The sequence below is a fragment of the Oncorhynchus nerka genome, unplaced genomic scaffold (assembly GCF_034236695.1).
Source record: "Oncorhynchus nerka isolate Pitt River unplaced genomic scaffold, Oner_Uvic_2.0 unplaced_scaffold_1585, whole genome shotgun sequence".
NCBI lineage: Eukaryota > Metazoa > Chordata > Actinopteri > Salmoniformes > Salmonidae > Oncorhynchus > Oncorhynchus nerka.
Window position 1 is genome coordinate 1660 of NW_027039734.1, and position 15179 is coordinate 16838.

General features: G+C 49.3%; 1 protein-coding gene across 1 annotated transcript in view; it reads right to left on the reverse strand.

The window, feature by feature from the left end:
* Positions 1-497: 497 nt before the first annotated feature.
* LOC135568455 (serine protease HTRA3-like) overlaps positions 498-15179 on the reverse strand; it is a 30810-nt gene continuing 16128 nt past the window's right edge. The window contains exons 3-8 of the mRNA XM_065015238.1: positions 5680-5902; positions 3785-3896; positions 3591-3673; positions 2871-2903; positions 693-810; positions 498-601 (exon numbers count right to left, since the gene is read on the reverse strand). Of these exons, the coding sequence (XP_064871310.1) occupies positions 498-601; positions 693-810; positions 2871-2903; positions 3591-3673; positions 3785-3896; positions 5680-5902 (673 nt within the window). The remainder of the gene's footprint in view (positions 602-692; positions 811-2870; positions 2904-3590; positions 3674-3784; positions 3897-5679; positions 5903-15179) is intronic.

A 15179-nucleotide genomic window follows, 5' to 3' on the forward strand; every position in this document is an offset into this window, starting at 1 on the left:
TGCTCCCCCCATTACCGTGTGTTTATAAATAAACCTAGAGTTTGTGGTAGATTTCTGTTGTTGTTGTGTTATTTCGTGCACACTTTTACTTTGTCACAATAATTTGCATGAGTTATGTTCGCGGGTCTCATTACCATCCCCCTAGACTGTCGGGCCAAAAGGGATTAAGTAACACCTGTCTGTCTGTCACCTGTCTGTCTGTCACCTGTCTGTCTGTCTGTCACCTGTCTGTCTGTCTGTCACCTGTCTGTCTGTTTACCTGTCTGTCTGTTTACCTGTCTGTCTGTTACCTGTCTGTCTGTTACCTGTCTGTCTGTTACCTGTCTGTCTGTCACCTGTCTGTCTGTGTCTGTGTGTTTTACCCGCGTGTGTGTGTGTGTGTGTGTGTTTTACCCATCTGTGACAGTTAGCATCTTAATGCCAATCAGGCGCTTCTTCTTCACTCCTGTAGTTACTGATGAAAGAAAAACATTATGAAATCACTATTCTATTTATTTTCACATTCCTGCAGGTGTGTGTGTGTGTGTGTGTGTGTGTGTGTGTCCTGCATCTGACTGGGGCTCTGGAATACGGTAATGACCACTCAGCATTCTGTGGTTACCTAGACAGCAACACACACACACACATTAGGCGCACACACAGACAGACACAGACAGACAGACAGACAAAACCACACACACACACAGACAGACCTGCACTGTGTTTGTTGTGCTGTGACTCAGTGAGAAAGCGTCTGATCCGGTCTGAAGGAATGGCGAAGGAGATTCCTGCTGTCACCTTGAGGGTATTGATACCTATCACCTCCCCGTCCTGTACACACACACACACACACACACACACGTAAACTACAGAAGGGTTGAGAAAGAGCGTGAAGATACCACAGACTAGTCATTATACAGACAGCATTGGTTAGTACAACCACCTCTAACGTCCTTCATGCTGGACACAGAGACATAAACATGGTGTCCACAGAGACATAAACATGGTGTCCACAGAGACATAAACATGCTGGACACAGAGACATAAACATGGTGTCCACAGAGACATAAACATGGTGTCCACAGAGACATAAACATGGTGTCCACAGAGACATAAACATGGTGTCCACAGAGACATAAACATGCTGGACACAGAGACATAAACATGGTGTCCACAGAGACATAAACATGGTGTCCACAGAGACATAAACATGGTGTCCACAGAGACATAAACATGGTGTCCACAGAGACATAAACATGGTGTCCACAGAGACATAAACATGTGTCCACAGAGACATAAACATGGTGTCCACAGAGACATAAACATGGTGTCCACAGAGACATAAACATGGTGGACACAGAGACATAAACATGGTGTCCACAGAGACATAAACATGGTGTCCACAGAGACATAAACATGGTGTCCACAGAGACATAAACATGGTGTCCACAGAGACATAAACATAGATGAAGGACCTTATTGCCACATCCTGAAGTATTCCTTCAACCCTTCATTAGATTCAACCCTTCATTAGATTCAACCCTTCATTGACCTATAGATTCAGCCCCTCATTGATCTATAGATTCAGCCCCTCATTGACCTATAGATTCAGCCACTCATTGATCTATAGATTCAGCCCTTCATTGACCTATAGATTCAGCCACTCATTGATCTATAGATTCAGCCACTCATTGATCTATAGATTCAGCCACTCATGGATCTATAGATTCAGATTGACCTATAGATTCAGCCACTCATTGACCTATAGATTCAGCCACTCATTGATCTATAGATTCAGCCCTCATTGATCTATAGATTCAGCCCTTCATTGACCTATAGATTCAGCCCTCATTGATCTATAGATTCAGCCCTTCATTGACCTATAGATTCAGCCCCTTCATTGACCTATAGATTCAGCCACTCATTGACCTATAGATTCAGCCACTCATTGACCAATAGATTCAGCCACTCATTGATCTATAGATTCAGCCCTTCATTGACCTATAGATTCAGCCCTTCATTGACCTATAGATTCAGCCCTTCATTAGATTCAGCCCTTCATTGATCTATAGATTCAGCCCTTCATTGATCTATAGATTCAGCCCTTCATTGATCTATAGATTCAGCCCTTCATTGATCTATAGATTCAGCCCTTCATTGATCTATAGATTCAGCCCTTCATTAGATTCAGCCCCTCATTGATCTATAGATTCAGCCCTTCATTGACCTATAGATTCAGCCCTTCATTGACCTATAGATTCAGCCACTCATTGACCAATAGATTCAGCCACTCATTGATCTATAAATTCAGCCCTTCATTGACCTATAGATTCAGCCCTTCATTAGATTCAGCCCTTCATTGATCTATAGATTCAGCCCTTCATTGATCTATAGATTCAGCCCTTCATTGATCTATAGGTTCAGCCCTTCATTGATCTATAGGTTCAGCCCTTCATTGATCTATAGGTTCAGCCCTTCATTGGCCTATAGATTCAGCCACTCATTGATCTATAGATTCAGCCCTTCATTGACCTATAGATTCAGCCCCTCATTGGCCTAGATTCAGCCCCTCATTGGCCTAGATTCAGCCCCTCATTGGCCTAGATTCAGCACCTCATTGACCTATAGATTCAGCCCTTCATTGATCTATAGATTCAGCCCTTCATTGATCTATAGATTCAGCCCCTCATTGACCTATAGATTCAGCCACTCATTGACCTATAGATTCAGCCCCTCATTGACCTATAGATTCAGCCCCTCATTGACCTATAGATTCAGCCCCTCATTGACCTATAGATTCAGCCCCTCATTGACCTATAGATTCAGCCCCTCATTGACCTATAGATTCAGCCCCTCATTGACCTATAGATTCAGGTGGTAATAATACTCACCAAGTTAACCAGAGGTCCTCCTGAATTGCCATACTGCTCATCAACAAAGATGAAACACAGAATTGAGAGAGCCGTAGAAGAGAGAGAGAGAGAGAGAGAGAGAGAGAGAGAGAGGAGAGAGGGAGAGAGGGAGATCAGAGAGGGAGAGAGAGAGAGAAGAGAGAGAGAGAGAGAGAGAGGGAGGGAGAGAGAGAGGGAGGGAGAGAGGGAGAGGAGGGAGGAGGGAGGAGGGAGGGGGAGAGAGAGAGAGAGAGAGAGAGAGAGAGAGAGAGAAGGGAGAGGAGGAAGAGGAGGGAGGGAGGGGAGAAGGGAGGGAGGGAGAGAGGGAGAGGAGGGAGGGAGAGAGGGAGAACAGGAGGGAGGGAGAGGGGGAGGAGAGGAGGGGAGGGAGGGAGGAGGGAGGGGAGGGAGGGAGGGAGGGAGGAGGGAGGGAGGGAGGGAGGGAGGTTTTGGAGGGAGGGAGGGAGGGAGGAGGGAGGGAGGGAGGGAGGGAGGGAGGAGAGAGAGAGGGAGGTCTCTATCTCTGGGGAGGAGGGAGGGAGGGAGGGGAGGGAGGAGGGAGGAGGGAGGAGGGAGGGAGGGAGGGAGGAGGAGGAGGGAGGGAGGGAGGGAGGAAGAGGAGGGAGGGAGGGAGGGAACATGGTTATGATTGGAATCTAGCTTTATAAAGAAATGATTTATTAGCACACTGGATATGTTCATAAATGTGTGTGTTCTTACATTGATGATAGCGTCAGTCTGAATGTAGTCTATGTCTGAGTCTCTGATGCCCAGCTCCTTCCCATCTCTCTGGGCCGTGCTCACTACACACACACACACATACACACATATACACAGCTCTCTATCAACAATACCACGTGTTCATTTGACATTTCATATAACTTCTTGAATTGACTGAAGCCGTAGCAACTCACCAATCCCCGTGGTAACGGTGTTCTGGAGGGCGAAGGGGCTGCCGATGGCAACCACAAACTCCCCTGGTCTCAGATCAGATGACCGACCCAGAGACAGAACAGGAAGCTTCTTCTACACTCAGAGAGAGAGCGAGAGCGAAACATCAGAGAGAGAGAGAGAGAGAGAGAGAGAGAGAGAGAGAGAGAGAGAGAGAGAGAGAGGAGAGAGAGAGAGAGCGAGAGAAGCCTTGCGAGAGAGAGAGCGAGCCATTTTTGAGCGAGCGCGAGAGAGAGAGCGAGCGCGAGAGAGAGAGAGAATGAAAGGCATTGCTCATGAAAGGGAAAGTATTTCAGAGAGGTGCGAGAACACACATCATACCTCCACCTCTCTCTCTCTCTCTCTCCCTCCCTCTCTCTCCCTCTTTCACTCTCTTCAACCCAGAGAGAGGTTATGTACACAACAAGTATTGCTTGTTTTGGAGAAGATTCTGTCAGAGCTTGTGCAAAGAGACTGAGGGTCGTTCCTAGAGACATCAGGTCTCTATCTCTGGGTTGATGGGTACTGTAGTTCCTAGAGACATCAGGTCTCTATCTCTGGGTTGATGGGTACTGTAGTTCCTAGAGACATCAGGTCTCTATCTCTGGGTTGATGGGTACTGTAGTTCCTAGAAACATCAGGTCTCTATCTCTGGGTTGATGGGTACTGTAGTTCCTAGAAACATCAGGTCTCTATCTCTGGGTTGATGGGTACTGTAGTTCTTATACCTCATTATAGTAATACCAAGCAGAGAGACATCATTCCCATGTTGACCATCAAGCCTTGTTGACATTGGCATTGTGAAGTGACTCAAAGCCATTTTTTAGCTCATCCGGTTAGTATCTTTTCTTGTTCCTGGATTCTGAACAGCCAAAGAAGCACATGGAATCAGATATTTCAAGCCACATTAAAATCCGATCCCTGGCGATGTGACTCGTGTCTGAACGGTCAAATCCGATCCCTGACGATGTGACTCGTGTCTGAACAGTCAAATCCGATCCCTGGAGATGTGACTTGTGTCTGAACAGTCAAATCTGATCCCTGGCCATGTGACTTGTGTCTGAACGGTTAAATCTGATCCCTGGAGATGTGACTCGTGTCTGAACAGTCAAATCTGATCCCTGGCGATGTGACTTGTGCCTGAACAGTCAAATCTGATCCCTGACGATGTGACTCGTGTCTGAACGGTCAAATCTGATCCCTGGCGATGGCACATGAGTTTGACTTGGTAGCTCTGAACGGATCTGAATCTGATCTATTTACCCTCAAGTGTTTTTTTTAGACTGTTATTTGGCACATCTTGTTGCTTTGCAGTTTGACAAGAACATGTGGTAGCTAACTAGTTGACTGCTGTAGCTAACTAGTTGACTGCTGTAGCTAACTAGTTGACTGCTGTGGCTAACTAGTTGACTGCTGTGGCTAACTAGCTTGCTAACTGTTTACAAAACAACTTAGTGAATGTGCTAGAAAGTTAAACAGTTAGCTAGTTGACTGCTACTATGTCGTTACTATGACAACCAGCGTAGCCATGTCAGCAAATGACCGCTGTCTGAGCACACACAAATCCGATTTGGTCATTTTGTAACTTGCTGTTCGGACAGTCAGTATTCCAAAACGGATTTAAAAACCAAACTGTGTGAAAGCTTTGAGTCATTGGGACACTGAGATGTATGTCAGTTGATTGTTGGTTTTGATGTTGGCGATATCAAGACTTCCTGTCTACTTCCTCCATCTCACCCACTCTCTGTCTCTTTCTCTCTTTCTTTCTCACCTCTCCTCTCCTCCCTCTCTCTCTCTCACTTACACTCTCTCTGTCTCTATCTCTCTCACCCTCTATCTGGCCACCTAACCTGTTAAATTAAGGGTAAAGCTACCCTACCTGAGGGTTGACTTTGATGGTGGCGATATCCGACTTCCTGTCGACGTCCCGGACCGTGGCCTCGTACGCTCCCCCGTCATGGAGCTGCACGCGGAGCTGCGGTCGGCCCGTTACCGTGGCAGCAGCGGTAACCACGTGAGCGTTGGTTACGATGAGTCCGGAGTGGCTGATGATGAACCCAGAACCACTAGACAGAGGGACATGACGACCAAATAGAGGATGTCTGAGAGAGGAGAGAGGAAAGGAGAGAGGAGAGAGGAAAGGAGAGAGGAGAGAGGAAAGGAGAGAGGAAAGAGGAGAGAGGAGAGAGGAAAGGAGAGAGGAAAGAGGAGAGAGGAAAGAGGAGAGAGGAAAGGAGAGAGGAAAGAGGAGAGAGGAAAGACGAGCGAGAGAGAAGAGAGAGGAAAGAGGAGAGAGGAGAGAGAGGAGAGAGGAAAGGAGAGAGGAGAGAGGAAAGAGGAGAGAGGAAAGAGGAGAGAGGAAAGAGGAGAGAGGAAAGAGGAGAGAGGAAAGAGGAGAGAGGAAAGGAGAGAGGAAAGAGGAGAGGAAAGACGAGAGAGGAAAGGAGAGAGGAAAGAGGAGAGGAAAGACGAGCGAGAGAGAAGAGAGAGGAAAGAGGAGAGAGGAGAGAGGAAAGGAGAGAGGAGAGAGGAAAGGAGAGAGGAGAGAGGAAAGGAGAGAGGAGAGAGGAGAGAGGAAAGGAGAGAGGAAAGACGAGCGAGAGAGAAGAGAGAGGAAAGAGGAGAGAGGAAAGAGGAGAGAGGAAAGAGGAGAGAGAGAAGAGAGGAAAGGAGAGAGGAAAGGAGAGATGAAAGGAGAGATGAGAGAGGAAAGGAGAGAGGAAAGGAGAGATGAAAGGAGAGAGGAAAGGAGAGATGAGAGAGGAAAGGAGAGAGGAAAGGAGAGATGAAAGGAGAGAGGAAAGGAGAGATGAGAGAGGAAAGGAGAGAGGAGAGAGGAGAGAGGAAAGGAGAGATGAGAGAGGAGAGAGGAAAGGAGAGATGAGAGAGGAAAGGAGAGAGGAAAGGAGAGAGGAAAGGAGAGATGAGAGAGGAAAGGAGAGAGGAAAGGAGAGATGAGAGAGGAAAGGAGAGAGGAAAGGAGAGATGAGAGAGGAAAGGAGAGATGAGAGAGGAAAGAGGAGAGAGGAGAGAGGAGAGAGGAAAGGAGAGATGAGAGAGGAAAGAGGAGAGAGGAGAGAGGAGAGGAAAGGAGAGATGAGAGAGAGGAGAGAGGAAAGGAGAGATGAGAGAGAGAAGCTCAATTCACACACCTACATTCTTAGAAAAAAAGGTGTTATCTAGAACCTGAAACGGTTATTCAGCTGTTCCCCTAGGAGGTGTTATCTAGAACCTGAAACGGTTATTCAGCTGTTCCCCTAGGAGGTGTCATCTAGAACCTGAAACGGTTATTCAGCTGTTCCCCTAGGAGGTGTTATCTAGAACCTGAAACGGTTATTCAGCTGTTCCCCTAGGAGGTGTCATCTAGAACCTGAAACGGTTATTCAGCTGTTCCCCTAGGAGGTGTCATCTAGAACCTGAAACGGTTATTCAGCTGTTCCCCTAGGAGGTGTTATCTAGAACCTGAAACGGTTATTCAGCTGTTCCCCTAGGAGGTGTTATCTAGAACCTAAAACGGTTATTCAGCTGTTCCCCTAGGAGGTGTTATCTAGAACCTAAAACGGTTATTCAGCTGTTCCCCTAGGAGGTGTTATCTAGAACCTGAAACGGTTATTCAGCTGTTCCCCTATGAGGTGTTATCTAGAACCTGAAACGGTTATTCAGCTGTTCCCCTAGGTGTCATCTAGAACCTGAAACGGTTATTCAGCTGTTCCCCTAGGAGGTGTCATCTAGAACCTGAAACGGTTATTCAGCTGTTCCCCTAGGAGGTGTTATCTAGAACCTGAAACGGTTATTCAGCTGTTCCCCTAGGAGGTGTTATCTAGAACCTGAAACGGTTATTCAGCTGTTCCCCTAGGAGGTGTCATCTAGAACCTGAAACGGTTATTCAGCTGTTCCCCTAGGAGGTGTCATCTAGAACCTGAAACGGTTATTCAGCTGTTCCCCTAGGAGGTGTTATCTAGAACCTGAAACGGTTATTCAGCTGTTCCCCTAGGAGGTGTTATCTAGAACCTGAAACGGTGTTATCAGTGTGTGTGTGTGTTCCCATAGGAGGAGGAGAACAGTGTGTGTGTGTTCCCCTAGGAGGAGGAGAACAGTGTGTGTTCCCCTAGGAGGAGGAGAACAGTGTGTGTGTGTTCCCATAGGAGGAGGAGAACAGTGTGTGTGTGTTCCACTAGGAGGAGGAGAACAGTGTGTGTGTGTTCCCATAGGAGGAGGAGAACAGTGTGTGTGTGTTCCCATAGGAGGAGGAGAACAGTGTGTGTGTGTTCCCATAGGAGGAGGAGAACAGTGTGTGTGTGTTCCCATAGGAGGAGGAGAACAGTGTGTGTGTGTTCCCATAGGAGGAGGAGAACAGTGTGTGTGTGTGTGTGTTCCCATAGGAGGAGGAGAACAGTGTGTGTGTGTGTGTTCCCATAGGAGGAGGAGAACAGTGTGTGTGTGTGTGTTCACATAGGAGGAGGTGAACAGTGTGTGTGTGTTCCCATAGGAGGAGGTGAACAGTGTGTGTGTGTTCCCATAGGAGGAGGAGAACAGTGTGTGTGTGTTCCCATAGGAGGAGGAGAACAGTGTGTGTGTGTTCCCATAGGAGGAGGAGAACAGTGTGTGTGTGTGTTCCCATAGGAGGAGGAGAACAGTGTGTGTGTTCCCATAGGAGGAGGAGAACAGTGTGTGTGTGTTCCCATAGGAGGAGAACAGTGTGTGTGTGTTCCCATAGGAGGAGAACCGTGTGTGTGTGTGTTCCCCTAGGAGGAGAACAGTGTGTGTGTTCCCATAGGAGGAGGAGAACAGTGTGTGTGTTCCCATAGGAGGAGGAGAACAGTGTGTGTTCCCATAGGAGGAGGAGAACAGTGTGTGTGTGTGTGTTCCCATAGGAGGAGGAGAACAGTGTGTGTGTTCCCATAGGAGGAGAACAGTGTGTGTGTGTGTGTGTTCCCATAGGAGGAGGAGAACAGTGTGTGTTCCCATAGGAGGAGGTGAACAGTGTGTGTGTGTTCCCCTAGGAGGAGGAGAACAGTGTGTGTGTGTTCCCATAGGAGGAGGTGAACAGTGTGTGTGTGTTCCCATAGGAGGAGGAGAACAGTGTGTGTTCCCATAGGAGGAGGTGAACAGTGTGTGTGTGTTCCCCTAGGAGGAGGAGAACAGTGTGTGTGTGTTCCCATAGGAGGAGGAGAACAGTGTGTGTGTGTTCCCCTAGGAGGAGGAGAACAGTGTGTGTGTGTTCCCCTAGGAGGAGGAGAACAGTGTGTGTGTGTTCCCATAGGAGGAGGTGAACAGTGTGTGTGTGTGTTCCCATAGGAGGAGGAGAACAGTGTGTGTGTGTTCCCATAGGAGGAGGTGAACAGTGTGTGTGTGTGTTCCCATAGGAGGAGGTGAACAGTGTGTGTGTGTGTTCCCATAGGAGGAGGTGAACAGTGTGTGTGTGTTCCCATAGGAGGAGGTGAGTGTGTGTGTTCAGTGTGTGTGTGTTCCCATAGGAGGAGGAGAACAGTGTGTGTGTGTTCCCATAGGAGGAGGAGAACAGTGTGTGTGTGTGTTCCCATAGGAGGAGGAGAACAGTGTGTGTGTTCCCATAGGAGGAGGAGAACAGTGTGTGTGTGTTCCCATAGGAGGAGAACCGTGTGTGTGTGTTCCCCTAGGAGGAGAACAGTGTGTGTGTTCCCATAGGAGGAGAACAGTGTGTGTGTTCCCATAGGAGGAGGAGAACAGTGTGTGTGTTCCCATAGGAGGAGGAGAACAGTGTGTGTTCCCATAGGAGGAGGAGAACAGTGTGTGTGTGTGTGTTCCCATAGGAGGAGGAGAACAGTGTGTGTGTGTTCCCATAGGAGGAGGAGAACAGTGTGTGTGTGTGTGTGTTCCCATAGGAGGAGGAGAACAGTGTGTGTTCCCATAGGAGGAGGTGAACAGTGTGTGTGTGTTCCCCTAGGAGGAGGAGAACAGTGTGTGTGTGTTCCCATAGGAGGAGGTGAACAGTGTGTGTGTGTTCCCATAGGAGGAGGAGAACAGTGTGTGTTCCCATAGGAGGAGGTGAACAGTGTGTGTGTGTTCCCCTAGGAGGAGGAGAACAGTGTGTGTGTGTTCCCATAGGAGGAGGAGAACAGTGTGTGTGTGTTCCCCTAGGAGGAGGAGAACAGTGTGTGTGTGTTCCCCTAGGAGGAGGAGAACAGTGTGTGTGTTTCCCATAGGAGGAGGTGAACAGTGTGTGTGTGTTCCCATAGGAGGAGAACAGTGTGTGTGTGTTCCCATAGGAGGAGGAGAACAGTGTGTGTGTGTTCCCATAGGAGGAGGTGAACAGTGTGTGTGTGTTCCCATAGGAGGAGGAGAACAGTGTGTGTGTGTGTGTTCCCATAGGAGGAGGTGAACAGTGTGTGTGTGTTCCCATAGGAGGAGAACAGTGTGTGTGTGTTCCCATAGGAGGAGGTGAACAGTGTGTGTGTGTTCCCATAGGAGGAGAACAGTGTGTGTGTGTTCCCATAGGAGGAGAACAGTGTGTGTGTGTGTTCCCATAGGAGGAGGTGAACAGTGTGTGTGTGTTCCCATAGGAGGAGGTGAACAGTGTGTGTGTGTTCCCATAGGAGGAGGTGAACAGTGTGTGTGTGTTCCCATAGGAGGAGGAGAACAGTGTGTGTGTGTTCCCATAGGAGGAGGTGAACAGTGTGTGTGTGTTCCCATAGGAGGAGGAGAACAGTGTGTGTGTGTTCCCATAGGAGGAGGTGAACAGTGTGTGTGTGTTCCCATAGGAGGAGGAGAACAGTGTGTGTGTGTGTGTTCCCATAGGAGGAGGAGAACAGTGTGTGTTCCCATAGGAGGAGAACAGTGTGTGTGTTCCCATAGGAGGAGGTGAACAGTGTGTGTGTGTTCCCATAGGAGGAGGAGAACAGTGTGTGTGTTCCCATAGGAGGAGGAGAACAGTGTGTGTTCCCCTAGGAGGAGGGGAACAGTGTGTGTGTGTTCCCATAGGAGGAGGAGAACAGTGTGTGTGTGTTCCCATAGGAGGAGGAGAACAGTGTGTGTGTGTTCCCATAGGAGGAGGAGAACAGTGTGTGTGTGTTTTCCCCTAGGAGGAGGAGAACAGTGTGTGTGTGTTCCCCTAGGAGGAGGAGAACAGTGTGTGTGTGTTCCCATAGGAGGAGGTGAACAGTGTGTGTGTTCCCATAGGAGGAGGAGAACAATGTGTGTGTTCCCATAGGAGGACGAGAACAGTGTGTGTTCCCATAGGAGGAGGTGAACAGTGTGTGTTCCCATAGGAGGAGGAGAACAGTGTGTGTTCCCCTAGGAGGAGGAGAACAGTGTGTGTGTGTGTGTTCCCATAGGAGGAGGTGAACAGTGTGTGTGTGTTCCCATAGGAGGAGGTGAACAGTGTGTGTTCCCATAGGAGGAGGAGAACAGTGTGTGTGTGTGTGTTCCCATAGGAGGAGGTGAACAGTGTGTGTGTGTTCCCATAGGAGGAGGTGAACAGTGTGTGTGTGTTCCCATAGGAGGAGGAGAACAGTGTGTGTGTGTTCCCCTAGGAGGAGAACAGTGTGTGTGTGTTCCCATAGGAGGAGAACAGTGTGTGTGTGTTTCCCATAGGAGAGGAGGTGAACAGTGTGTGTGTGTTCCCATAGGAGGGGAGAACAGTGTGTGTGTTCCCATAGGAGGAGGAGAACAGTGTGTGTGTGTTCCCATAGGAGGAGGAGAACAGTGTGTGTGTGTTCCCATAGGAGGAGGAGAACAGTGTGTGTGTGTGTTCCCATAGGAGGAGGAGAACAGTGTGTGTGTGTGTTCCCATAGGAGGAGGTGAACAGTGTGTGTGTGTTCCCATAGGAGGAGGAGAACAGTGTGTGTGTGTTCCCATAGGAGGAGGAGAACAGTGTGTGTGTTCCCATAGGAGGAGGTGAACAGTGTGTGTGTTCCCATAGGAGGAGGAGAACAGTGTGTGTGTGTTCCCATAGGAGGAGGAGAACAGTGTGTGTGTGTTCCCATAGGAGGAGAACAGTGTGTGTGTGTTCCCATAGGAGGAGAACCGTGTGTGTGTGTGTGTCCCCTAGGAGGAGAACAGTGTGTGTGTGTTCCCATAGGAGGAGGAGAACAGTGTGTGTGTTCCCATAGGAGGAGGAGAACAGTGTGTGTTCCCATAGGAGGAGGAGAACAGTGTGTGTGTTCCCATAGGAGGAGGTGAACAGTGTGTGTGTGTTCCCATAGGAGGAGGAGAACAGTGTGTGTGTGTTCCCATAGGAGGAGGAGAACAGTGTGTGTGTTCCCATAGGAGGAGGAGAACAGTGTGTGTGTTCCCATAGGAGGAGGAGAACAGTGTGTGTTCCCCTAGGAGGAGGGGAACAGTGTGTGTGTGTTCCCCTAGGAGGAGAACAGTGTGTGTTCCCCTAGGAGGAGAACAGTGTGTGTGTGTTCCCATAGGAGGAGGAGAACAGTGTGTGTGTTCCCATAGGAGGAGGAGAACAGTGTGTGTGTTCCCATAGGAGGAGGTGAACAGTGTGTGTGTGTTCCCCTAGGAGGAGGAGAACAGTGTGTGTGTGTGTTCCCATAGGAGGAGGTGAACAGTGTGTGTGTGTTCCCATAGGAGGAGGTGAACAGTGTGTGTGTGTTCCCATAGGAGGAGGTGAACAGTGTGTGTGTGTTCCCATAGGAGGAGGTGAACAGTGTGTGTGTGTTCCCATAGGAGGAGAACAGTGTGTGTGTGTTCCCATAGGAGGAGGAGAACAGTGTGTGTGTTCCCATAGGAGGAGGAGAACAGTGTGTGTTCCCATAGGAGGAGGTGAACAGTGTGTGTGTGTTCCCATAGGAGGAGGTGAACAGTGTGTGTGTGTTCCCATAGGAGGAGGAGAACAGTGTGTGTGTTCCCATAGGAGGAGGTGAACAGTGTGTGTGTGTTCCCATAGGAGGAGGTGAACAGTGTGTGTGTGTTCCCATAGGAGGAGGTGAACAGTGTGTGTGTGTGTTCCCCTAGGAGGAGGAGAACAGTGTGTGTGTGTTCCCCTAGGAGGAGGAGAACAGTGTGTGTGTGTGTTCCCATAGGAGGAGGTGAACAGTGTGTGTGTTCCCATAGGAGGAGGTGAACAGTGTGTGTGTTCCCATAGGAGGAGGAGAACAGTGTGTGTGTTCCCATAGGAGGAGGAGAACAGTGTGTGTGTTCCCATAGGAGGAGGAGAACAGTGTGTGTTCCCCTAGGAGGAGGGGAACAGTGTGTGTGTGTTCCCATAGGAGGAGGAGAACAGTGTGTGTGTGTTCCCATAGGAGGAGGAGAACAGTGTGTGTGTGTTCCCATAGGAGGAGGAGAACAGTGTGTGTGTGTTCCCATAGGAGGAGGTGAACAGTGTGTGTGTGTTCCCATAGGAGGAGGAGAACAGTGTGTGTGTGTTCCCCTAGGAGGTGAACAGTGTGTGTGTGTTCCCATAGGAGGAGAACAGTGTGTGTTCCGATAGGAGGAGGAGAACAGTGTGTGTGTTCCCATAGGAGGAGGTGAACAGTGTGTGTGTGTGTTCCCATAGGAGGAGGAGAACAGTGTGTGTTCCCATAGGAGGAGGTGAACAGTGTGTGTGTGTTCCCATAGGAGGAGGAGAACAGTGTGTGTGTGTGTGTTCCCATAGGAGGAGGAGAACAGTGTGTGTGTGTTCCCCTAGGAGGTGAACAGTGTGTGTGTGTTCCCATAGGAGGAGAACAGTGTGTGTGTGTGTGTTCCCATAGGAGGAGGTGAACAGTGTGTGTGTGTTCCCATAGGAGGAGAACAGTGTGTGTGTGTTCCCATAGGAGGAGGTGAACAGTGTGTGTGTGTTCCCATAGGAGGAGGTGAACAGTGTGTGTGTGTTCCCATAGGAGGAGGTGAACAGTGTGTGTGTTCCCATAGGAGGAGGAGAACAGTGTGTGTGTTCCCATAGGAGGAGGAGACAGTGTGTGTGTGTTCCCATAGGAGGAGGAGAACAGTGTGTGTGTGTTCCCATAGGAGGAGGAGAACAGTGTGTGTGTGTTCCCATAGGAGGAGGAGAACAGTGTGTGTGTTCCCATAGGAGGAGGAGAACAGTGTGTGTTCCCCTAGGAGGAGGGGAACAGTGTGTGTGTGTTCCCATAGGAGGAGGAGAACAGTGTGTGTGTTCCCATAGGAGGAGGAGAACAGTGTGTGTTCCCATAGGAGGAGGAGAACAGTGTGTGTTCCCCTAGGAGGAGGGGAACAGTGTGTGTGTGTTCCCATAGGAGGAGGAGAACAGTGTGTGTGTGTTCCCATAGGAGGAGGTGAACAGTGTGTGTGTGTGTTCCCATAGGAGGAGGAGAACAGTGTGTGTTCCCATAGGAGGAGGTGAACAGTGTGTGTGTTCCCATAGGAGGAGGAGAACAGTGTGTGTGTGTTCCCATAGGAGGAGGAGAACAGTGTGTGTGTGTTCCCATAGGAGAGAGAACAGTGTGTGTGTGTTTCCCATAGGAGGAGGAGAACAGTGTGTGTGTGTCCCATAGGAGGAGGAGAACAGTGTGTGTGTGTGTTCCCATAGGAGGAGAACAGTGTGTGTGTGTGTGTTCCCATAGGAGGAGGAGAACAGTGTGTGTGTTCCCATAGGAGGAGGAGAACAGTGTGTGTGTTCCCATAGGAGGAGGAGAACAGTGTGTGTGTTCCCATAGGAGGAGGAGAACAGTGTGTGTGTGTTCCCATAGGAGGAGGAGAACAGTGTGTGTGTGTTCCCATAGGAGGAGGAGAACAGTGTGTGTGTGTTCCCATAGGAGGAGGAGAACAGTGTGTGTGTGTTCCCATAGGAGGAGGAGAACAGTGTGTGTGTGTTCCCATAGGAGGAGGAGAACAGTGTGTGTGTTCCCATAGGAGGAGGTGAACAGTGTGTGTGTTCCCATAGGAGGAGGAGAACAGTGTGTGTGTTCCCATAGGAGGAGGAGAACAGTGTGTGTGTTCCCATAGGAGGAGGAGAACAGTGTGTGTTCCCATAGGAGGAGGTGAACAGTGTGTGTGTTCCCATAGGAGGAGGAGAACAGTGTGTGTGTGTTCCCATAGGAGGAGGAGAACAGTGTGTGTTCCCATAGGAGGAGGAGAACAGTGTGTGTGTGTTCCCATAGGAGGAGGAGAACAGTGTGTGTGTTTCCCATAGGAGGAGGAGAACAGTGTGTGTGTCCCATAGGAGGTGAACAGTGTGTGTGTTCCCATAGGAGGAGGAACAGTGTGTGTTCCGATGGGAGGAGGAGGAACAGTGTGTGTGTTCCCATAGGAGGAGGAGAACAGTGTTCCCATAGGAGGAGGTGAACAGTGTGTGTGTGTTCCCATAGGAGGAGGAGAACAGTGTGTGTGTGTGTCCCCCATAGGAGGAGGAGAACAGTGTGTGTGTGTTCCCATAGGAGGTGGAGAACAGTGTGTGTGTTCCACCACGTGTGTTCCCATAGGAGGAG